General features: G+C 42.5%; 1 protein-coding gene across 1 annotated transcript in view; it reads right to left on the reverse strand.

Annotated features, from left to right (window-relative positions):
• The window catches only part of LOC147707490 (CD109 antigen-like), a 911,073-nt gene that overhangs the window by 567,989 nt on the left and 318,880 nt on the right, over nt 1-24,204 (reverse strand). Inside the window, exons 8-10 of the mRNA XM_086926507.1 lie at nt 9,382-9,478; nt 7,304-7,439; nt 4,699-4,808 (exon numbers count right to left, since the gene is read on the reverse strand). Of these exons, the coding sequence (XP_086782633.1) occupies nt 4,699-4,808; nt 7,304-7,439; nt 9,382-9,478 (343 nt within the window). The remainder of the gene's footprint in view (nt 1-4,698; nt 4,809-7,303; nt 7,440-9,381; nt 9,479-24,204) is intronic.

Consider the following 24,204-nt stretch of genomic DNA (forward strand, 5'->3'; position numbering starts at 1 on the left):
AATTCCTTTCATTGCGCAGTCGCAGCAGCCCTAGATAGAGGCCTATTACCCTAAATTCGTATTGGATTCAAAGGTGTTTGTGTTATGTCGGCAGGGTATGGTTGGGAGAGGTACATGTCTGCAAGTGTTCAGTTAAATCAGGGAAGGGCTGCCCGATTTACCCAAGGGGCATTTCCACTGTGGGCTAGAGGCACCCCTAAAGAGACTGCTACTGCCTGCTGTAGAAAGGCAATCATCTAAAAACATGTGACCAGCATTACAAAGAAATACTAGCAATGGTTGGCCAATTTATGGTGAACACCTCCTTACTTCGGTGTCACTGAAATTATCCCGAACTGCATTGACCGGAATGCAATGGGGACCTTATGCTAAGATGCCACCTGTGTGCTCCCTGCTCCTGCACTGTTAAGGCTCCTCCTGGAGTGGTTTGCCCGACAAGCCTTGTGTCGCCCCTGTGCACTTTGCAGTAGCACTGCCCGATAAAATACAAGCAACATCTCAAGCATCCTTGAAGAAGGGCAATCACCCGGAAACACGTGTCCAGCAATTGTCAAAAAAAGCAGCAGTGAGACACCAACTGATGGTGAACACTTTCTTATCTGGAGTTGCTGGAAATATCACGAAGTGCATTAATCGGAATACAATGGGGGATCAGCAGCTGGGAGCTTCCTCCCCCTGCACTAATAACAAATATATTTACATATGAACATCGGCAGAGTCGATGACCCACGCCTGTCCCCCGTCAGCATGCATTGATGCTCAGCTTGGCTTGTTGTTCTTTCTACAATACATAACCATACAACAAGAGCAGACAAGGTCTGGAAAATGGTGTGTAGCTATACTAGCCAGGGTGCAGTACCAGGATACGTAGAATAAAACATGATGGTGAAGATCACTGACTATATGAATCCCATCAGACCACCTTTGTGGTGGAGTTTGCGTCATGTGGGATGTTTACTGATCATTCCAAGACGCAACCGACCTTATAGTGCTGATGCAGAAATGGATGTCAGGAGGATAGTCGTGATAATCATCATAGGGTGATATTTGACTAAAGTGCAGTGCCTAGAAAAAAGTAGTGAAAGATAAAATCGACTACATAGGCGTTGTAAAATATTCAAAACGCACTCAATGTGTCAGAGATTAAAAACACGCCGGGTAACAAGATTACCCTATGGCGCTGTGAAGAACGGTCGACATGTTTCAGCTATAGGGGCTTTCCCCCAGCTTTCTTCAGGACCATAAAGAAAGGCTACTACAACCCAGAGTGAGATGTTAAATCAAAACCTAAATATGTACTACAAAATAGGTACATATCTACCAGGAACCATCACAGTCGAATGTCCACTGGAAGAAAAGGAGATCGTCTTCTTCCTAGAAAATAGAGTTTGATTTACATCAACATCATGTATCAAGTACGCATCCAAATACATACACACAAGCCGCACAGGCAAAACACACTTGCAAGAATAATTGACATTCTGCATATTTAGAAGAAAGCTTAATAGCTCAAACAACATGAGGCATTTCCGCATGATGCTACTCACCCAGCTTTATGTGGGTGAAGACCTCACCTCACCCGGCAACCGCTCGGGAGTGTGAGACCCCGCTCTATAGTGTAGATAAAAGGAAACAATGAGTGACAACCCTATAGTTTCCAAGCCAATCGCTCTACACAGAAACCCAACATACGTGTGAAAGTGACCCTACTGCTAAAACCCCACAGACCTTACTTTGATGTGCGATTTCATATGCAATGGACCCAACTAATGCAATACCCCTACTACCGTCGGGCACAAGGACATACTCATGTTCAACTAAGTGGGTAATTACAGTGGGTTATAGCGCATATATACCTATAAGGCACAATATGTGATTATGTGTGACTTAGAACTAGTAATTGAAGATTACCATGATCCAGAATACAGCATTTGCCCAACGACCTTAAACTTCAAAGCCCTTGGTAATGACCTGAAGATTCTTAGGCTTAACAGGCCGTCATACCTAGACAACCCAGAGTTCCTCAACTAACAAGCCTCCATAGTGCGAGATAACTGTTCCTACTCTAAAAACACATTGACTACAGTGAGACAAACAGAGGACTGACCTGTCCGTCGGTGACTCGGATAGTGACCCGAGCGGGAATGGAGGTGTCGGGGAGGCCATTACTCGCACTTATATAGCTCCCATTCATTAGAAGAAGTGGCCACTATCGCCATTGGCAAACCGCAAACTGCAGCGTTAACGGAGAGACACTACTCTAATGCGCATGCGCCTTAGCGCGATCCAGGTAGAAAGCGTCAGTGTGTGCAAAGGGACACTGCTCTTGCCAGCATGCGCCGTGACGTTAGGCTGTCAGACAATAGCGTGTGATTCGTTATTGTCTATGTGCTAGTTAAAGCAAAGCCTGACACTCAATTCGGACATTAATCTCTAGGGTGTAAGTAGATTGCACGAGCCCCACGCGCAAAAGTAGCGCTTTTTCAAGAAGTGGGGTTAGAATTCCTCCATCCCATAAGGTTTCCACTCGAGAGACCCCAGCGTCACCCTTTCCTATTTAAACAAACATTAGGCGTAGGACATTCACATATGGCTCTACCTGCAGGCATATACGAAGTTTTAGGGTGCTCTCTTTACCTGAGCAACCATTCACTACGAGCTCTTCGAGTATGAAAAGCGCTACTTTTGCGCGTGGGGCTCGTGCAATCTACTTACACCCTAGAGATTAATGTCCGAATTGAGTGTCAGGCTTTGCTTTAACTAGCACATAGACAATAACGAATCACACGCTATTGTCTGACAGCCTAACGTCATGGCGCATGCTGGCAAGAGCAGTGTCCCTTTGCACACACTGACGCTTTCTACCTGGATCGCGCTAAGGCGCATGCGCATTAGAGTAGTGTCTCTCCGTTAACGCTGCAGTTTGCGGTTTGCCAATGGCGATAGTGGCCACTTCTTCTAATGAATGGGAGCTATATAAGTGCGAGTAATGGCCTCCCCGACACCTCCATTCCCGCTCGGGTCACTATCCGAGTCACCGACGGACAGGTCAGTCCTCTGTTTGTCTCACTGTAGTCAATGTGTTTTTAGAGTAGGAACAGTTATCTCGCACTATGGAGGCTTGTTAGTTGAGGAACTCTGGGTTGTCTAGGTATGACGGCCTGTTAAGCCTAAGAATCTTCAGGTCATTACCAAGGGCTTTGAAGTTTAAGGTCGTTGGGCAAATGCTGTATTCTGGATCATGGTAATCTTCAATTACTAGTTCTAAGTCACACATAATCACATATTGTGCCTTATAGGTATATATGCGCTATAACCCACTGTAATTACCCACTTAGTTGAACATGAGTATGTCCTTGTGCCCGACGGTAGTAGGGGTATTGCATTAGTTGGGTCCATTGCATATGAAAATGCACATCAAAGTAAGGTCTGTGGGGTTTTAGCAGTAGGGTCACTTTCACACGTATGTTGGGTTTCTGTGTAGAGCGATTGGCTTGGAAACTATAGGGTTGTCACTCATTGTTTCCTTTTATCTACACTATAGAGCGGGGTCTCACACTCCCGAGCGGTTGCCGGGTGAGGTGAGGTCTTCACCCACATAAAGCTGGGTGAGTAGCATCATGCGGAAATGCCTCATGTTGTTTGAGCTATTAAGCTTTCTTCTAAATATGCAGAATGTCAATTATTCTTGCAAGTGTGTTTTGCCTGTGCGGCTTGTGTGTATGTATTTGGATGCGTACTTGATACATGATGTTGATGTAAATCAAACTCTATTTTCTAGGAAGAAGACGATCTCCTTTTCTTCCAGTGGACATTCGACTGTGATGGTTCCTGGTAGATATGTACCTATTTTGTAGTACATATTTAGGTTTTGATTTAACATCTCACTCTGGGTTGTAGTAGCCTTTCTTTATGGTCCTGAAGAAAGCTGGGGGAAAGCCCCTATAGCTGAAACATGTCGACCGTTCTTCACAGCGCCATAGGGTAATCTTGTTACCCGGCGTGTTTTTAATCTCTGACACATTGAGTGCGTTTTGAATATTTTACAACGCCTATGTAGTCGATTTTATCTTTCACTACTTTTTTCTAGGCACTGCACTTTAGTCAAATATCACCCTATGATGATTATCACGACTATCCTCCTGACATCCATTTCTGCATCGGCACTATAAGGTCGGTTGCGTCTTGGAATGATCAGTAAACATCCCACATGACGCAAACTCCACCACAAAGGTGGTCTGATGGGATTCATATAGTCAGTGATCTTCACCATCATGTTTTATTCTACGTATCCTGGTACTGCACCCTGGCTAGTATAGCTACACACCATTTTCCAGACCTTGTCTGCTATTGTTGTATGGTTATGTATTGTAGTAAGGGGTATGAGCAGAAAGGTCATTAAATATCCCCTTGACCCTCCACACACCTGTTTTGTTTTTTTGTTGTTCTTTCTAGCAGCCAGCATGGACTGAAGGCAGGATAGGAGGGCATGCGACCAATCAGGCGAGAGGCCATGATACGAAATAGCCTGCTCAGGCACTACGTAGCACTTAAGACAATGTACATCTATAAAGCAAAGTAAGTTTTCAATATAGTGCAAAGTGCACAGTGTTTTTGCAAGGTCAGAGAAGTTCCCCTGACAATTAATTGAGCACAACCAATATGGCCTTTGCTGAACAGAATGTAAAACAGTCTTACCTTGGTTGTGAAGTTTAGCGAGGGTTTCAGCACTGCTGGATAGTCAGAAAATTCAATGATGTAATCGTGCTCAGTAAACATGATTTGGCTACTTGTATTCTGCGAAATTCCTGTTTCGACAAATCAGATAACGTAAAAAAAAGTTAAGAAAAGTTTTAAAAACGACATGTGGCAAAGATTTTACATCAGATTACATGCATGTTCTATTTTTTTGGTGTTTATTTAAGCAGGTAGGTTGCCAAACAATATACTGGAGTCCTGAACAGAAACAATGTGCCTGGTCTTCCTGCTTCTAAGTGAAGCAAGATTCTATACAGTAGTGGTTCTCAACCTTTTGACTTCTGGGAAGTAATCTTTACTGGAACCCGGGGACCCCCCCTTGAATCATTATTGGAATCGAGGACCCCTCATTGAGTCATGAGTGCTAGCCGAATGCCCCAGCCTAAGCATTGATTTGAACCGCAAAACAATACACAAAAGTACTGAAAAACATTCAAACAAATATACAAATATTATGTTCCAGTGATTTCTAATGAGCACGGCTACTTAGGAGTGTCCCATCGCTGTGTCCAGGCACATTTTATTTAATTGACAAACACATAAATAAAAAATAAATAAATAAATCACAATTTATTTTAACATGAAGGTTGGAGCTTTTCTAAATTCAATTGAGGCCAAGCATCAATAATCTATTCTGTTTGATGTACTTGCACTGCTCCGACAAATCAATCTGAGGATACAAATTAAATTTTTAGTCTCCAATTTTAAATTCCTTCACATTTACAGTACATTAAAAAAAATTCTATTGTAAATTTACCTTCTTAATTTAAATAAACTTTATTAATCTGCTAATATTATTTCATTTTCTAAGTAGTCGTGGACCGACAGTTTGGGAACCACTGCCGTACAGGAATAGCGTTTTGCACAACTTTCAATTAGGACCGTAGCTGAAAGTGGAACACTGAGTAAGATTCAGAAGAAGGCGTTCCAGCTGGATTTTTAATCATGCTATACAAACCTATCAATTCACAAAATTCAATTCAGTAGCATTCATATCTATTCAGGTACAGCCAAATTTAGCGTGGTGACATAAATATGTATAACACTATGTATTATAAGCCAAGGGTTTCTTAAAGATCATCTTAATTTCACGCAGACTTGCCAATAAATGTCGAAATAGTAGAATATTCTAAAAAGAAATTATTTTAAAAAGTAGTGCCCAACAATGCACTTTACACTCCAATTTTGTAAACAAATTGACCTTTGGCTTTACATGTGGTTTTGTAGGAACATTAATGAAGTATTCAAATACTTCAAAGTATGCCATTGTACTCAGGAGCATTATAGTGCCCCAGGCAAATACTGCCCGCATCTCACTTGGCTGCCTTTACAAAATCCACGGGATCCTCATGCAACATGTTATTGTTTCGCAAGCTCATCACTCTCTGTCCACATGCCGCAAGTTCTTTACCTGTCCATGTGTTTTGGCCTCTCACTGTCTGACATTATTCCCACACACCCTGTGCTGTTTGCCCATGGTACTAACTTACTCACTTGCTCTGCCACGGCCATTGCCATTGACACAATCTGTTTATGTGGCAAGGAGTATTTAAACACACTAACTATATGCCACATCCTAATAACCTAATATGCAAGTCAAGCATTCAAAGAATTGAGAGAAAGTAATTGTTAGGCACCAGCGCTTGGAATGCAAGACTATAATCTAACTTTCTTCCTATTCTTTCATGAAAGTGGTGGATTGCACTTTCATTTCTTACCTAGAAGCATGGCGGTTGATGTGACCAGTGGCAATCTTATCAGCAGTATTGGATCCCGAAGTTGGAAGACTTCTAGGTTGTTTGAAATCATTTGCAATTGTTTGTGCTACCATTAAACAAACTTAAAGGAATAGTGATGGGTCATACTTTAATTGTATAAGTCACACACTCAGTGGAGAGTCAGTTGACCTGAACGAGAACTCAGCACATGACAAACAGTAGGCTGACTTGTTATGAGCAAGTTATATCTCCAGATGAGAGCATTGCCATTAAGAAGAGCAATGAGGATGTTACCCACTAAATCACCCTAAGTAGAAAAACCTGTCACTGTGAGGTCAAATACACGGATGAGGGTCTTGAATGAAGTACTCTACACTCTTTCCTATGCTTTGGTTCACTTACATTGATTATGTATAATGGTTGGCAAAACCCACGAACATAATTGTAACTGTTTACTAAATAATCACTACTGTTAAAAGTAACAAAATAATTATAGCACAAGCCATCAATCCCATCTTTTAGAGGAGTATACGTCATGGCTTAATTGGCTTCTTTGGAAGTTTTTACTTTGAAAATTGTTAACCTGCAAAACTTCATTTGTAATTGTAATCCCTACTTGCTCACATTTTTTAAAACCTTTTCCAAAACGAAGGGAATGTATGCAATTAACTCACATTTTGGGCAAAACAGATTTGTGTAATTCTCTACATCACTAATTGTGTGGCATGCTTCAAATATTGTATAGCCACACTAGATTTTTCTAATTTTTGATACCTTGCACATCCACTGCTCAAAACAAAAGAAGTGTAATATTTCATAGAAAATACCTGTAAGTGTTTCAGTTACCACAGCTACAATATCCAAATACATCGTAGAAAAGCTGACACCACGCCTCTCTTTATAAAAATTGATTAATTCATTTATCTCTGCAGTGCCAAAGGAGAACTTTGTGGATCCGTTTATCTAGAACAAATAAAAAGTTTTGTTTTAGTTCTCTTTGTGTAAAAAATACTATTCGTTAATATAAATAAACTATTTCAACAGGCCAGCATTTGGTATACCAAATGTTTACACATGTGAATATGGATTTTTGCCTATCACCGTAGCTTTGCAATAGCCTCTACCTATAGAACATTGGAATAAGCACATGCAACGGCCATAAAGAACATTCTAAACTGCATTGGGAGTAACATTTATTTTGCCATTGGTCCTGTTGCACCACTCAGGGTCACATATGTTAAAAAGGCTACAAGTGAGGTCTACAGATATTCGGCAGAATATAATTTGTCCCATGAACTTGAAGCAGATATCACATTTTGTTTCCACAACAGTAATAGTTCTTAAATTGCAGTGCTGTGTACAACGGAAGATACTCTTTCTCAATTCAGGTGCAGGTAGCTATAATGCTTTAGGCAGAGGAACGAACTAGAGGAACTAGAGAAACTGGGAACGCACTAGAATCATCTTCTTTATGCCTAATGAGATCAAATTTACAGAGGAATGATCTTAAAACCAGAAATATCGTTGGAGATTTGATGCCCCCACTATATAAATTGCCAAAGGGTCATATACCTTCTTTATGGCGGGAGTGTGTGCCCAATTATAGAAATCTAAGCAGTGAGGAGTGAGGACTGCCAATGGTGGGCTAGCTTCTCATTTGTGTAGGGAGAAAATCAATATGGTGTTATGGTGACCGTATTATCAGGGCAGTGATCTTCCACATTGTTGTAGAATTTTGCTGATCAACCAAGAATGGAGTGGGAATTATTGCATTTCCTTGAAACCTATATATTTCCAAGGGAGCTTCATGGGACTAAATCCTCTCTTGGCGAGGGGGCTACAGAAGTCTCCACCCATGATCGCCCTCAACCAGCAGAGACCTACATTCCTGTGTAGCTCCAGGTGAAATGTTCCTTTTCATTGTCTGGGAGATAGTGATTCCCCCTTGTAACGTCGCTCCAGCAATACAATACTGTCTGGCACAGTGACCCTACCATTCATTAAGAAGTGGAGGAATTATAAATAATGGTGACTCAGAGTTCCAAAAATATATGAAGCATAACACAGACCTGTTTTGCTGCTTCCTATTTTGCATGAACTTTGTCATACAAAAAAGCAACTAAGACTAAAGAGAATCTATATTCAGAGTCGACCACTGTTAAAAACAATGAATAGCTTTTGAGGAAATAAATAATGAATGCAATAGCCAACTGTAAAAAACGTTTTTCCTATCAATTACTTTCAAGTGGGTCAAACAGCATATTTAAGAGTACAGGATATCACAATATTTTATTTCCATAAGGTGTGGTACAGTGGGTAACCGTAGCTATTTCAAAAGGTCAATGTTATGATAACTTCCTGGGGCATGGATATGTACAGAGGTGCTTTAAGTTATAGGGCAGTTATGTGGTCTATCTAAATAAAAGAGCCCCAAAATATTGAAAAACATTCAATACCTATACATTCAAGTATATAAAGTGCCACAAAATGCCAAATATATCGCAAAAAAGATGCATATGAAAGAATTCGGTAACACCATTCTTACATTAAAATATAAATACATTTCTAGTCACTATTTCCCTCTAATGATAGGTTTTTTGAATATGCATTCTTACTTCCCAATTGCAGAGGAGAATTAAGACGAAGTTGCCTCATAGCATGAAAATATTGTGATATCTATGTGACTGGAATAAACCAGAATACAGTAGGGTCTCACTGAAAGCTAGCAAATGACTACTATAATTGTTGAATCTGCATTATCTCAGTGAATCCTCCCTCACCTGCTCTCCAAATAGCTTCTTCTCGTTTAAATCTTAACAAAATTGGAATTTTACTTGAAAAAAGCTGCAATAATATACTCATTATAGAGCATTTTTTTGTACTGAAAACAGTGAGAAAAATTTACCTTATATGTTTTTTTGATGTTACTTCTCAAATGCTCGGCTGATTCAGGAAACAGAGTTACCACAGCATTTCCTTTCACAGGTTTTCCGTAGGTGTATCTGAAACGTTCAATTCAATGTCAATGGCCATTTCTTATCAGCATCAGCCCGTTGTTATAAGAATTTTAATACTAAGCAAAGAAAAAAATTACACACAGACACCACAAATTATAATCATGAATGAGAATGAAATACAATTTTGAACCAGTTAGTGAAAAAAAAACTAATGTTGATTACCACTAGTAACATAAGCACTTTCTGCTTCGCAAATCTTTTTTCAGCTATCAGTCTGGTATAGTCTTGGAAATAAAATGCCACTAAGCAGTTGTACTTCATATGCCCCAGCCACAAAGAATGAAAAAATGCATAACATCATGAAGTACATCTGAGAGTGGTGTATGTCTTCGTGCATACACTATGTTTATTCATTTTTGTGCTTTAGACAATGATGATTTCACTGTAGAGGGTCACGCCAGTTTAAAATTTAAGGGTATATGCAAGCACTATGCAAAGCATCGTTAATGCATTTCTTTGGTGTCAAATGCAGAGGCTTCAAAGTGCTTCTCTCAATGGACCAAGAGCAGTGTAAATGGCCCAAGGATTTTGGTACTCCATACCTCAGCCCAGGCAACGAATACATTACGTTGATTTGTACGTGTAGCACACTAGGGCCCCACAAAAAAGATAGAGAACATTTTAGTAATGAACAATTTAGTGAAAGTTAATGCTTCATAGAAAATTAGCAGTAGTTATGCAGAAGCATCAAATAATATGCAGGTCGGATTGCATCTTATAAAACAGAGGACAATCTAATATGGGGTACCTTTGAAGGGTAAATGGAAATAACAGAAAACAGTAATCAGTCCTCTCTCTTGGAGAGCATGCTAAATGTCTGTTGTCTGAAAACAGAAATACATCTAACATTTAGCAAAACTGCATGCAGTTCTCAAGGTTCTATTCACTCTACAAGCTTCTCTCTGCGTCTTTCAAGCTTGCACCATCTGTAACTAGATAGGATCCATGGGCTAGTCTGCACAATGCAGGTGAATCTTTGAATGTGGTTTTCATTAAAACATGTGTAACAGTGCAATAATGTCTCAACTGGGGATCATTTAGCAAAGGCAGTTAAATAAATAGTATACATCATAAGTACCGGGAGAAAAGGGAACAAGCATTTGCAATGCAATAGGTCTCGCATTATTAAAGTTTGAGCTATTGGCATTGCTAAATGATGCAACACCAATAGCTCAAACTTTAATAATGTGAGACCTATTGCATTGCAAATGCTATCAATCAATCAATCAGAGTACTTGTAAAGCACGCTACTTACCCATGAGGGTCTCAAGGCGAGGGGGGTGAGGGGGGTGCTGCTACTGCTTGAAGAGCCAGGTCTTGAGGAGTCTTCTGAAGTTGAGTAGGTCGTGGGCCTGCTGTAGGTGGGTAGGGAGGGTGTTCTAGGTCTTGGCGGCGAGGAAGGAGAAGGACCTGCTGCCGGAGGTCGTTCGTTGGTTGCAGAGGACAGCGGCGAGGGCGACGCTGGTGGGTGGGGGTGTAGAAGCGGAGTCTGCTGTTCAGGTAGGCTGGTCCCGCTTTGTGGAGTGTTTTGTGTGCGTGGGTGAGGAGCTTGAAGGTGATCCTCTTGTCGACGGGGAGCCAGTGTAGGTCTCAGGTGGGGGGTGATGTGGCTGCGGCGGGGGACATTGACGATCAGTCGGGCGGAGGCGTTTTGGATGCATTGTAGTTGTCGTAGGTGTTTGGCTGAGATTCCTGCGTAGAGTGGGTTGCCGTAGTCCAGTCTGCTGCTGACGAGGGCCTGTGTCACTGTTCTTCTCGTTTCGGTAGAGATCCACTTGCAGATCCTGTGGAGCATGCGGAGGGTGTTGTAGCAGGAGGAGGAGACAGCGTTGACCTGCTTAGACATGGAGAGGGAGGAGTCTAGGAAGAATCCTAGGGTGCGTGCATGGTCGGTGGGTGTCGGTGCTGTTCCAAGTGTTGTCGGCCACCAGGACTCGTCTCAGGGTGAGGGGGTTATTGTTATTGTTAGCTTCGGTTTGTATGGCGCCAACTCACCGACAGGTCTCAAGGCGCTCAAGGGGTGGGTCCGAGGATGAGGACCTCCGTCTTGCCCGAGTTCTCCATCTTGCCCGAGTCCAGCTTCAGACGGCTGCTCCTCATCCAGTCGGTGATGGCTTTCAGTCCCTCGTGGAGGTTGGTTTTGGAGGTGTGTGGGTCCTTGGTGAGGGAGAGGATGAGCTGGGTGTCGTCAGCGTAGGAGACGATGTTGAGGTCGTGATGGCGGGCCACTTGTGCGAGGGAGGCCATGTAGATGTTGAACAGCGTCGGGCAGAGGGATGAGCCTTGGGGGATGCCGCAGAAGATGTCGGTGGCTTGGGATTGGAAGGGTGGGAGGCGGACGCTCTGGGTTCTGCCGGAGAGGAAGGACGTGGTCCAGTCAAGGGCCTTCTCTTGGATTCCGGCTTCTAGGAGGTGTGTCTTTATAGTGTGATGGCGGACCGTGTTGAAGGCAGCTGACAGGTCCAGGAGGATGAGGGCTGATGTTTTGCTGTGGTCTAGTTGGCGCCTGATGTCGTCTGTGGCGGCGATGAGGGCTGTCTCGGTGCTGTGGTTTTGTCTTCGAGGTGGCGGGCCAATTGCATGTTGACGATTTTCTTGATGACCTTTGCCGGGAACAGGAGCAGGGAGATGGGCCGGAAGTTCTTGAGGTCCTTGGGGTCCGCCTTGTGCTTCTTGAGGAGGGCGTTGATTTTGGTGTGCTTCCAGCTTTCCGGGAATGTCGCTGTTTCGAAGGAGATGTTGATGACCTTCCGTAGTTGGGGTGCGATGGCTGCGTCTGCTTTGTTGAATACGTGGTTTAGGCACGGGTCTAACGGAGATCCTGAGTGGATGGAGTTTATGACCTTGGGTGTCTCGTCATTGTTGACGTTGTACCAGGAGGTCAGGCGGTTGGCGCTGGTGGTGTTCACAGGGCAGGTGTAGTCTGGCGTAGTCGGGCGGTCGTGGTGTTGAATCTGTTGTGAATGTCAGCGATCCTGTGGTGGAAGAAGATGGCTAGTGAGTCGCACAGGTCATGTTAGGGCGGGATGTCAGCTGTGTTGGCGCTGGGGTTGGAGAGTTCCTTTATGATGCCGAGGAGCTCTTTGCTGTCGTGTGCGTTGTTATCCAGGCGGTCTTTGAAGGAGGATCTCTTGGCTAATCTGATGAGGTGGTAATGTCTGCAGGTGGCGTCCTTGTGGGCTGGGTGGTTGTCCGGTGTGCGTTTGTGGAGCCATATCTTCTCCAGTTTCCGGCATGCGCGTTTGGAGGTCTGGAGTTCGTCGGTGAACCAGGTGGCTCTCTTGCTGGTGTGGCTGTTGGAGGGTCTCTTGAGCGGGGCGAGGGTGATGGCGCAGTCGTCGATCCACAGTCTGAGGTTGCGGGCTGCGGTGTCTGGGTTGCTTGTTTGTATTTGTGGGGAGTGCTGTCAAACAAATGCTAGGCTAATCCAGCCAATGGTTGATCCAATGTACCCTTTTCTACAATTGCCAAAGAAGCACAGGGAGAAGCTTTCTCAGTATTTTGGGCCTACAGTTGCGTTGTCAATGTATTATCCACAGTCAATAATTTCTGAACTTGGTCCAAATTGACAATGAAAAACATTGCCAAAGTTCTGCATAAAAAAAAAATACATCTGTATGGCCAAGAGTTAATCATGGCTCTGAATCACAGGTGTAAATCAACAGTGAGGCCACGACCTAACGTCACCTGCATTGATATAAAGTAGAGAACAAAAAAGAATTGCTTAAATGGGACACCCAAGCCCCTCTATCCTTCCCCAGTGTGGAGTTAAGGGCCACTGCTGGATGGACCTAACTGCTGGTCAAGAGCCTGGAACCCCATTCCATACACTTAAAAAACAAATACACTGCAACTGAGAGATGACGGCTTGAGAACAACAGCATTGACAGGGTGTGAAAGAAAGCTTTAACACGAAGCCGACAAATCACAGCTGCTTCCTGAAAGGAACCACTCACAGCAAGTGTCAGCGGGGCTGACTTGCAGGCGAAAGTGGTGTTCCCTTACCCTGCTCCAGGGCGGAAGTGGTGTTCCAGAGGGCCGTCTCCTAGGTGATGGAGTTCGGATAGGAGTCTCTGGTCACAGGGTCATGTTCCGAGCAGTACACAGCAGTACCATGCCTGCATGCTGGCTGGCTGGCGCAATGATAAAAAGTCAACATTTCTACTAGGCTCGGTGTGGTGTACCAAGAGAAGACCAAACCACTCCCAATGCAGTTATAAAAGAAGGATTTCAAGGTAGGGTGTTCTATAAACAGAACAGTCTTATTGCAATGTTACACAACCGTGATGTAAGAATATTTTCCTCAATGATTGAGAACATTCTACCCATATACCTGCAGTCCCTAACCCGATAGCAGTTGTGATTGGGTCTTACTGACAGACAAGGCAGGGCAGGAAGTGCGAAGGAATGGCATTAAGGAGGTCAGCCGTGCTCCGTCTCAGGTTTTATTAATTCATTCATGACACTATGTTCAAAAAACAGCACAGAGAGGTGAAGATCATGGACAACGAGCCACCACACACTTTAGCACTAATTTTCCAGGGGTTATTATGAGATCCATCGGGGGTTGTGAGGTAACTACGAACCTGTCTTGTTCCTACCAGAAATGTAGACATTCTCTGAGATTATCTATTGGGGGGAGGAGGGGGCATGGTGGAGACAAGAAATGGTTAGTTGGAACCGGTTACAGAATTATGGATTACCGCTTTTTCCGCATTACTTGGGTAAGTCTCTGGATTCAGGCCGTTATCCCTGTTAATTCTACACTCTCAGGTCATTATCTTCTCAGTATCATTGTCTCCAGGGGTGCAGAATGAACACCCCCAGACACACTAATATGGAGGACTTCGGACTATATAACTGCACTAAATGTGTCATATTGCATTAGCATTTTAAAAAATACCTTTATTAGGGGTTCAAATGATTCAAATAATCGTTAAAGCGCTACACACAATGAAAAGGGATGTGGGTATGATTGTAAAGTCCTGTGAAACTACTGTGAGAGCGATTTAACTTCCCACAAGAGGAAGAAAAAAAAATCCGCGAGTGGTGCGCGCACGCGTCACAGCGAGCAATATGTTTTCAATTATCGCGCCAGTGTCTGGACATGATAATTGAAAACATAAGGGCTTTGGTGCGCATAACAGACACCAATAGGCCATGGCGGAGCAATTCGCCCGCCTTTGGCCTATTGCATGCTCTGTTTAAAAAAAAAACACGCACTCAAAGCACAATAACGGAACCCAAAAGGAAAAGCAAACGCACGAGCATGTGCGATCCCAGGGTCCGTTTTGAAACTCCGGACAAAAGGGCTCTTGCTTGCGGCAGTACTGCTGCGCAGTGCAATGCAGGGCGCAAGCCCTAAAAAGGAGACCACATTGGGAGAATTGAGGTAAAGCTAATGTTATTGTAGGTAGTTATAACTGCAGTACTATACAAATAAAGTGAATGGTGACCATAACACACAAGTGGGCACTGGGCGTGCTAGTGACAAGTGACGGCGCAGTGACACAATATGAAAGAATAATAACAGCGTGAAGGGCGATACAGTATAGGAAAAGTGGTCAATACAAAACAATTATATACAATAGGTACTTGTAAATTGGGTAAAGGCAATTGACCACTACAGCACCAAAATTCTGTGCTGGGTAGTCGACAGCGTTTCAACCTATTTGATTTCATTCATCATCAGGACATATGGTCACTTATTTTCAACAATAGTGCTGAGGACTGCAAGAAAACAATTTAAAGGGGGGGGGCAAGTGTCCACCTGTTGAAGAGAGGTAGTCTCCATAGTATTACGAGATAAAGCAAGGAATGTCAATGCGGAAGTCAATCAAGGAACAACTGAGAGACTGAGGAGGGGAGCAAGAGTTTAGGAGGAAGGAGGTCCGGGGGGGGTCCAGGAGGTATCCGAGTGCAGGGTCTTGTCTGGCCAACCTGTAAGAGGCCTTGAAGAGAACCGGAGTCAAGCTGGGGTGGTGAACGTGCGGGCGCGTGTAAGCTCTGTCACGAGCGAGCCGATGAGTCGGGAGGGGGAAGCAATCCTGTCAGTGTAAGAAGCCTGCTGAATATCAATTAATCGTTAGTACAGCCCAAGGGACACGAACACGGGTTGTTGCTATCATGGAACGGAAAGGGTTAGCTAAGTTTCCAAGAATAAGCACTGACATTATGGGGGGATGGGCTATTGTTCAATGTGTTATGAATGCTTGCTCATTTACTTTAGGCTCTTTGTATGGATCTGTATTAGATGATCCTGCTTTGTATGATTGGATGAGTACCAAATTAGTTTGCTGGCCTCTGCCTCGTCATTCGTGGTGACTTTAATATAAATATAAAACCACAAGCACCTCCAGTCTCTGGTTGGACTTTTGAGGGGGCCCTGCTGTCGGATAGTGGATATATACAGTATATGAAGGCCTGGATTCCCAGATTTATTATGGAAAATAAGAGGAGCGCTTGACCAGACATCGTGTGGGACTCTCTCAAGGCAGGGATAAGGGGGGAGACATCCAGTTACGGTTGGGCGGAGCAGAGAAAGAATAAGACATTAGAACAGGTTTTATATACAGAGTTATTGGATGCCGAAGGTCAATTAGTCATGGCAAGGACGACCAGTGGGGATATTGAGAAAGCACAAGCCAGAGTAGCTGTCGGGAAATCTGCATTAACAGAGATTTCGGCTAAAAAGGAAGCCAGTAAATATATCGCTTGGCGAAGTAAGCTCTATGAGAATGATGAAAGTGTTGGACAACTATTAGCTAGACACACAAGAGAGAGGATAGTTCAAGGGAACATCTTAGAAATAAGGGATCCTAACTTAGGTACAATTATCAATCCTTTAGCTATCCGCTCGGCCTTCCACAGATTTTATCAGTATTTATACAATGAAGACTCATTTTGACGATTTGGAATTTATGGATTACAGCTCGGATTTATCTTTTGAAGAACTCACCTCGGAGGAGGCGGAGGCTCTTCAGGCCCCAATTTAGGAGGAGGAATTAAGGAGGGCGATCAACTCATTGCCAAGTAGAAAAGCGGCCTGAACGGACTCAATCCTAGGGGAATTTTATAAATTCTGTTTTACATGTTTTAATGATCTGTTGAAAGAGATAGTTATGAATGCCCAATTGGTTGGGCAGCTGCAGGCACTGATGGAATTCTCATGGCACTCCCATCAACACTTTGTGTGGAGAAAGTCTGGTCACTTGACTGAGTAGAGGTGGCAGAGTTAATTCGAGAGTGTATGGATGCTGGCGTGAGGGCAGCATTGGTGATGCTTGACCTCTCGGCGACATTTGACAGTGCCTCATTCGCTGCTCCTTAATCACCTCTCGGAAATTGACGTTGCAGGTTCCATCTGGGGGTTGTTCCTCGAAGCCCGAACGCAGCAGGTCTGGCTCCCTCCATGTACTTCGGAGCCTCAGCAGTTGGCTACTGGTGTTGCTCAGGGGTCATCACTTAGTCCCGTTTCATTCAACATCTATGTTACTCCGCTGGTGTTTCTAGCGGAATCATTGGGGGCTAAGGTGATGGCCTATGCCAACAACACCCAGCTCTTGTTTTCTTGGGGAAGGGACGATGAATCTGTCCAGTCGGCACAAAACTGTCTTGCCTCTGTTTTCCAGTGGCTTGTCCAAGCCCAGTTGAAGTGCAACAAAGGGAAGTCTGAGGTTCTCTGGTATGGGACCTTTCCAGTCGACTTCAGAGTGAAGTTGTGGCCCCCTGGTTTTTCCATGCCTAGTGCAGGGAACAATACTGCGAAAAATCTGAGGATATGACTTTCTGAGAATCTGAATTTCTCTACACAAGTTAAGAAACTTGTTGGGACGTGTTACAGCACTTTGAAAGCCCTGAGAAAATTCCTTCCCTTTCTTCCAAGACCCGCTAAAGAAACAGTTGTCCGCGCTTTAATTCTATCTCGCCTGGACTACGTGAATGCCCTGCATGTGGGCATCCCTGGTTACCTTTTAGGCAAATTGCAGGTTGTTCAAAACTCTGCCGCTAGACTCCTGCTTGGTTTGTCTAAACAGTGTAGTGTGTGTACGCATTTGCGATCCCTGCACTGGCTCCCTGTGGAGGCTCGAATTCAATTCAAGATGCTTTCCATTGCCCATAGGGCCCTTTACGACATAGGCCCTAACTATCTTTAGAAAATATTTGTCTTCTACACTGCAGCTTGACAGCTGCGATCCTCTTCGCAACTTTTGTTGCAGACCCCAAAATTCAATTGTCACAGGCTGGGTGGTTGCTCACTTGTCAGGAAAGCTAGTCTGGCTTGGAATGCCCTACCTTTGGCATTTCGGAGTACCCAGGACCATGCGATGTTTAGAAAAAAGTTAAAAATGTTCCTCTTTTACATGATTCTCTGGCACCTTCTGCCTTTACCTTTGCACGCGCCAGGACACTCTGTTGAGTAGCTGAGCACGATACAAATTTATTTAACATAACATTTAACATAACAATGTGGTAAAAGCACACACCTTGCTTTCTTGGATTTCAGAGTGCCATTAAATTGTTCCACTATCTCTGAAGCTTCAGATCTGTAACTGCATTGGAATATCTGGCTGAATTTCAAAGCTACACACAACAGTTTCATTACTTTGCTCTTAAAATGTGTGCTACGATCTGAATCCAGAGAAATCGGTACAATGAATTGCGGGATATAATAATAATAGTTTCACAATAGTGAGACTGTCACACCTACTGGTTGGGAATGCTTCCACCCAACAGGAGAAGAGACAAACTATCACTAAAATATAACAAAATCCATTACGGATGGGCATTTCTAAAACGTCCAACACTATGCGATTAGAGGGGGTATCAGATTTCCATATGTAACTCGAGGGTGCAACTGTTCTTTAGTCTGCATTTAACTGCTGATAAATGACATACGTTTGACACAAATTCTCAGTAAGGACATGGAAATGAGGATTAAACTATTTCGGAAAGGTGCAGACCATGGCACCTTTTTTCTACGTGGATGGAACCATGGAAGAGTCTGGCCTTTGGAGAAAGCATATTCTCAGGTAAAACAGGTCCCTTGAAACCCATATCTCACTCTGCTTCTTTGCACATTCAGCCCTTGCTCACTTTTCCTTCTCTATTTCAGCTACTTCATTCTGCAACTCTTAATTCTTCATAAGGGTTGAAGGAATTCATTAGCATGTTTCAAACGGGGCTTTTGTCAAGTTCACATTGTTCTTCTCGATTAAATGTACAGGACACAAGAGTACAATAACTGGCCATTTCATCTGCACAGTGGACTCCTGAAGTAACAAAATCACGAACTACGGAGCAGCACGGAGGTATGATGCTGGCGAGGGATTACCAGCTTTCACAATGGATAAATACTAATTTATAAAAGGAACCCTCCCCCCGGCGCTAGCTCATGTGGCACATCGATCGGAACAAAGTGTACCAATTTGGTAATTTTTAGGGGCCATTCAACCCCTATTTTCAAACTAATCAGCTTATTTTTGTGGTCAGTCAATGTGAGATAATAGGCATACTGTATATCCACATTAGAACCGTAGAGTGCAGTAGGGATCATATTTAGGTCCTGATGAGAAAAGTAGCGGGGACTGCTTTTGAAACATGTCGACCAAGTAGGGAGTAAGAGCTACCCCTTACTTATTTCTTTCCCCATTTTTAATGTTTCCAGCTAGGGAACTGAATAAAATGTATTTTTTCAACTAGCCAGGACATTTTAAAACCCTTTTTTGTAATCCGCACTTTCCCTACCACTCTCATAAGCCATCACACACATAGTCTATTCATATAAAAACAAGTGCTCCCGCGTAGTCGTAGGTCATAGCACGCCCCGCCCCGTAGAGGGACGTGAAGACCCATATGGTGAAGCATGACACTATGGGATTCATAGTGTGTGAGGGGTATTTTAAAAACACATAGTGCTTTTCCCTTACATCTCTAGGGACGAGCTTTTTCACAGACCACAGAAAAATAAAAAAATAAAATAAACAGGATAGGATCTCATTGTTTGTATACAGTCTGACCGGAGGTAGATTCTATTCATTAGTTACTCTTGTGTGACTCAACACCACACAAAGATGTTCCCTAAAAATGGGAAATAGAAAATAAATTGGCTATCTTCATGTGGAAAAGATTATTTGACAGAGATCAATGACAGAAAACCATTCAGCATCACATGGAACCTAAAAGAGTATGTCACATCAGGATTAAGCACTGTGGGACAACACAGGACTACGATTTGACTCAGCTTCCCAAGGTCCTGAACTATCCTCCATTTCTTGTTTGGTTTTTGCAAAGCCATCACTGGTGAGTTCAAAGGACTCCCTAGCACTTCCTTAAAGATGCACTGCATGGATTCGATCACCAGCATGATTCAGGTGTGAGGTTATATTGGAACGTTCAGGGGTACTCTGCATTAGGTTTCACTGCAATTCTCACAAGGTCTGTAATCCAATACCTTTACTTATGACTTCCTTATTCACCGTACATCTTAAGTCAGGAGGTAAGTCTTCCTTAGTTAGGGCTGGGAACATCCTAACTGCTGCTTCTAATGATTTCATCTTGAAGTCTACATCCTCTTAGTGTGTCTGAAGTTCGTGCGTGCAACAAATCACAATTTATTTTGCAGAGTAAACTCCCGCCCAACAGATTAACTGGAATAAAGTCATGCATTACAAACTGATGGTCATTTTCAAGGGGACCTATCTTTACAGGGACCTTACATGAAATCACGTCTGTATGCTGTTTGTTGGATATGCCTACAACTTGGACCTGTTTTCCAGAGAGAGTTAGGTTACGGGCCTCCGCTGTTCTCACAGTAGAGTGGCTAGCTCTAGTATAGATTAGAAATTAATTGGGGTGGCCATTCCCTACTCCTTCCACATATGGCCCACTCTGGCCTAACTCTAGAACTGCTCGGAGCATGCAATCCTCCTCCGCTCTCAGACATTGTGACGGATTAGGGTCCAGTCCCATGGGACTCTCCAAAACCAGTAATTGTTGGAGGTTATCATTGATTATGAAAGGGTAATGCGAATCTTCAAGGTTGGATTTAAACTAAAAACACAAATACACATCACACTGGATGGAACACAAGCCAAGTGCATCTTGATTAAGACTAATCTCTAGTTTTAGGATGAAAATCCTCACCCACCCTTAGGTGGCATACTTTGTGATAGGGTCCTCTTAACTCCACTTCTCAAAAGGTCAGTGATGGGGGCTACAACGTCCCTGATCGAGGAGGAGCGCTTACAATCTTTTATGCAGGGCGGGCCCTATGTGAGCTGTAAAGTGTGGGTGAGTGTGGTTAATTGTATAGTGAGAGCAGTGCAAACACATTAAGAACACTCCTTGGCAGACCAAGTCAAGACTTTATTGTATGCCCCCAAGGGATAAGTTTAAAATAAGGGGAGTGTAACTTCAACCCAGTAGTAAGGATGGGGTCCACACCTGGTAACCCCTACATGGCATCCATTCTGGAAATGAACCAAATATTATTTAAATGGTTTCTAAGGCAGGGCTACCACTGACAATGAAATAGTTGAAAGCATTAAGTATCATAACTGTTCCCCTAATATTACTAAAGCAGAAGTCAGAAATATGTTACAGGACCTAAAAGAGGCTGGTAAGAGCTCACACATATCAACAGGAATGATATATCAACATAATATACCAAACTTTCCTGAACAAGCAATAAACCCACCCCCTATCATAGCAACTTAAAAAGATAAAGGGCCTTATAATGAGTTTGGTGGTCCTTCTGCTGTCCTGCCACCGCCACACCAAAAGGAGGACTGCCGAGCCTGTAGTGCGCCAACACGCTGGATTACGAGTGTAGTCCATGTCAGGAGGGCGGGGCTGCACTGGGCTGTTAGGCTCAAAGGAAAGTCTAACATGCAGCCTGCCACCATAACACCACCTGCAGTATGTTCCAGCATGGTGTGGCATGCATGCCACACCATGCAGGAATTGAGGTGTAATTACAAGGGGGTGCAACAATTGCCCTCCGCATGCACCCACCAGACCCAGATCCAGCAGGGGGCCATAGTTGCCTTTCCAACACAATTTTCATGACGGAAAGGCCACCATGAAATGGGCGGTTTAAAAGGCAACTCGCAATATAATCGACAGTGCCAGCAGTGGCACTGCCAGCATATTCAGCCCGGTTTTAAACTGCCGGCCCAACGGGATCCCTGATCCCGGCAGAGCCAGTAGTCTTGTGGCGGTCCAACCGCCACACTCAGACTATTGCAAGCGGACCTGCAGTTTGGCGGTGGTCAGACCACCACCACAAGTACTGCGGTCCTGAGGACTGCCATACTCGTAATAAGGCCCTAATTTCCAGAACATGTAGAACAAACAGGAACCCCTGTAGAATCTAAAAAATATGCAGCTACAGGCACATCCCCAACAAGTATTTATCAGACAGGAAAAAAACACCCTTTTCTATGTGATAACCATAATAAAAAATAAAAAAATTAAAATGTATGCTAATAGTAATAATTCACTAACCTTAACTCCATATAAAACATGGATGATGAATGGCGCATTTACATTGTGCACCCCTCCATTTAGTCATATATACCCAACACATGGTTAATATCAAAACACCATTAATGTACACATTTTTAGCAAACAAAGTGTAGCTCACAATAAGACGCTAACAAAAAAAAGAACAAACAAACAACTATAACCCACAAAAAATCATCATAGATTTTGAACAGGCAATGATTTCGACCATTTCCAAACACTGCAATTCAGGGGTGCTGCTATTATTTTAAGCAGAACGTATAGAGGCACTTCATAAAACCCACCGAAACATTAAATGTGCAACTAAACCAGAATTTTAGCACAAAATAAAAAAAATGAATAGCTTTAGCATTTGTACAAGTAATCATGAACGAAAAAGGGAAGTCAAATAATGGGGGTGGCACAATTCCTTCCAAGAAAAACTTGGAAGAAGACAAAGTACACTCTACCAATTCTTAGAAATATCATATCTAGACTCAATAGCAAGAACCCTACTTTAAAAAAGACACACTACATTCCAACACAATTTAATCAGCCTAAAATGCAAACACTCATACGCTATGAAGATTTATTTCTAAATATCATTAAAGCAAATATAAAATACCAACCTGAATAAAAATTCTTCAAAAGACAAAAATGTTGATTTAAAGTTAAAATGTACTATAATAAATATTTAAAAGTACATAAACACTTTTCTATCACCTATGAAAAAAGTCATATATATTGACAATAAATAAAGGAACATAACATACAAAAAATACATGAAAGGCATTCCCAAAAATATTATACTTTTACATGTAGAAAATAACGGATACCATAAATTAATATTATACATTACACTAAAAAGAATACTTTACAAATTATCAAATAACACAAATAAAACAAATTGACATAACTACCAAAATATTAAATAACCAATAATTTGCCAAAATGTAAAAAATATTAATTGTTTTTTATCAAAACGTTTCACAAAGTTAATAAATGACATACATTTAAGTTTCAATGTTAAAAAAACACCATCACTAACAAGTAATACATCAATTATATTTATTTATTTAAATTATTATCAAACATAAATATAGTTTATATCACCAAGAACCAATAATAGGATAAACATTTTAAACAAAATATCACAATTTTAAATTACATTTTAAAAATAAACAAAATAGGATAGAACGTTATCATAAAGAATATATGAGAAAACAATGCAATCCTAACATTCTGTTATTTGAATTAATATACCAAAAATCGCAAATAATGTAAAAACTAATTCAGTACACTAAAAACAAAACTTACAATGATATATAAAACACAATGATATTCTTAACAACAATTAAAAGTCCATGTTGTGCATGAACCTTGTGAGGCGTTGCCTTGTTAATGTTTTAGGATTTATAAAGCACATAGCTGCCAGGGGGCTTCCCAGCACTGAGAGTGAGATACTGTACATAGAGAGTGGGGATTATTTAGTAGTACTCTTGAAAGATGCATGTCTTCAGCTTTTTTCTGAAAATTGATTCCGCTTCCAGGGATCTTAGTTCACGAGGTAGTGCATTCTATAACTTAGGTGCAAGATGAAAGAAAGATCTGCCTCCCCATCTTGATCTTTTAAATCTACTACTTCTTAATAGGTGTTCAGATTGAGATCTTGACGTCTGTTGGGGACATATAACACCACCAAGTCTTTTTCGGGAGCCCCTGTTGTTTAAACCTTTGTGTGTCAGACAAAGTGCCTTGCATTTTATTCTAGCCTCAATCGGTAACCAGTGGAGTGCTTGCAGATGCTTTCCCACTGGTTCGTGGATTGGCACCTTACACAGAAAGCCTAAGTGTAGCATTCTGCACAACTTGGAGTTGTTTAATAACAATTTGGGGCCCCTAAATAAAGGGAATTTCCATGGTCAATACGTGAGGTAACCAATGTTTGTATTACTGATTTTCTTTGAAATCAATTCCAAAACCTTTCAGAGCATTCTGAGTAGACCATAGCATGAACCTGCTAGTTTGTTAGCTTGAATCTTCATTGTCAGAGTCCGAGATTCTTAATCGAAGAACTTGGGGCTGGCGGGTTACCCATACAGCTTGGCCAACTAGACAGAGGCCTAGGGACCGATTTATTTCCAAGGACCATCAGATCTGTCTTGTCCCCATTCAGCTTAAGACAGCTGCTTGTCATCCACTCCACC

This window comes from Lissotriton vulgaris, chromosome 6, assembly GCF_964263255.1.
Source record: "Lissotriton vulgaris chromosome 6, aLisVul1.2, whole genome shotgun sequence".
In the NCBI taxonomy this organism is placed as follows: domain Eukaryota; kingdom Metazoa; phylum Chordata; class Amphibia; order Caudata; family Salamandridae; genus Lissotriton; species Lissotriton vulgaris.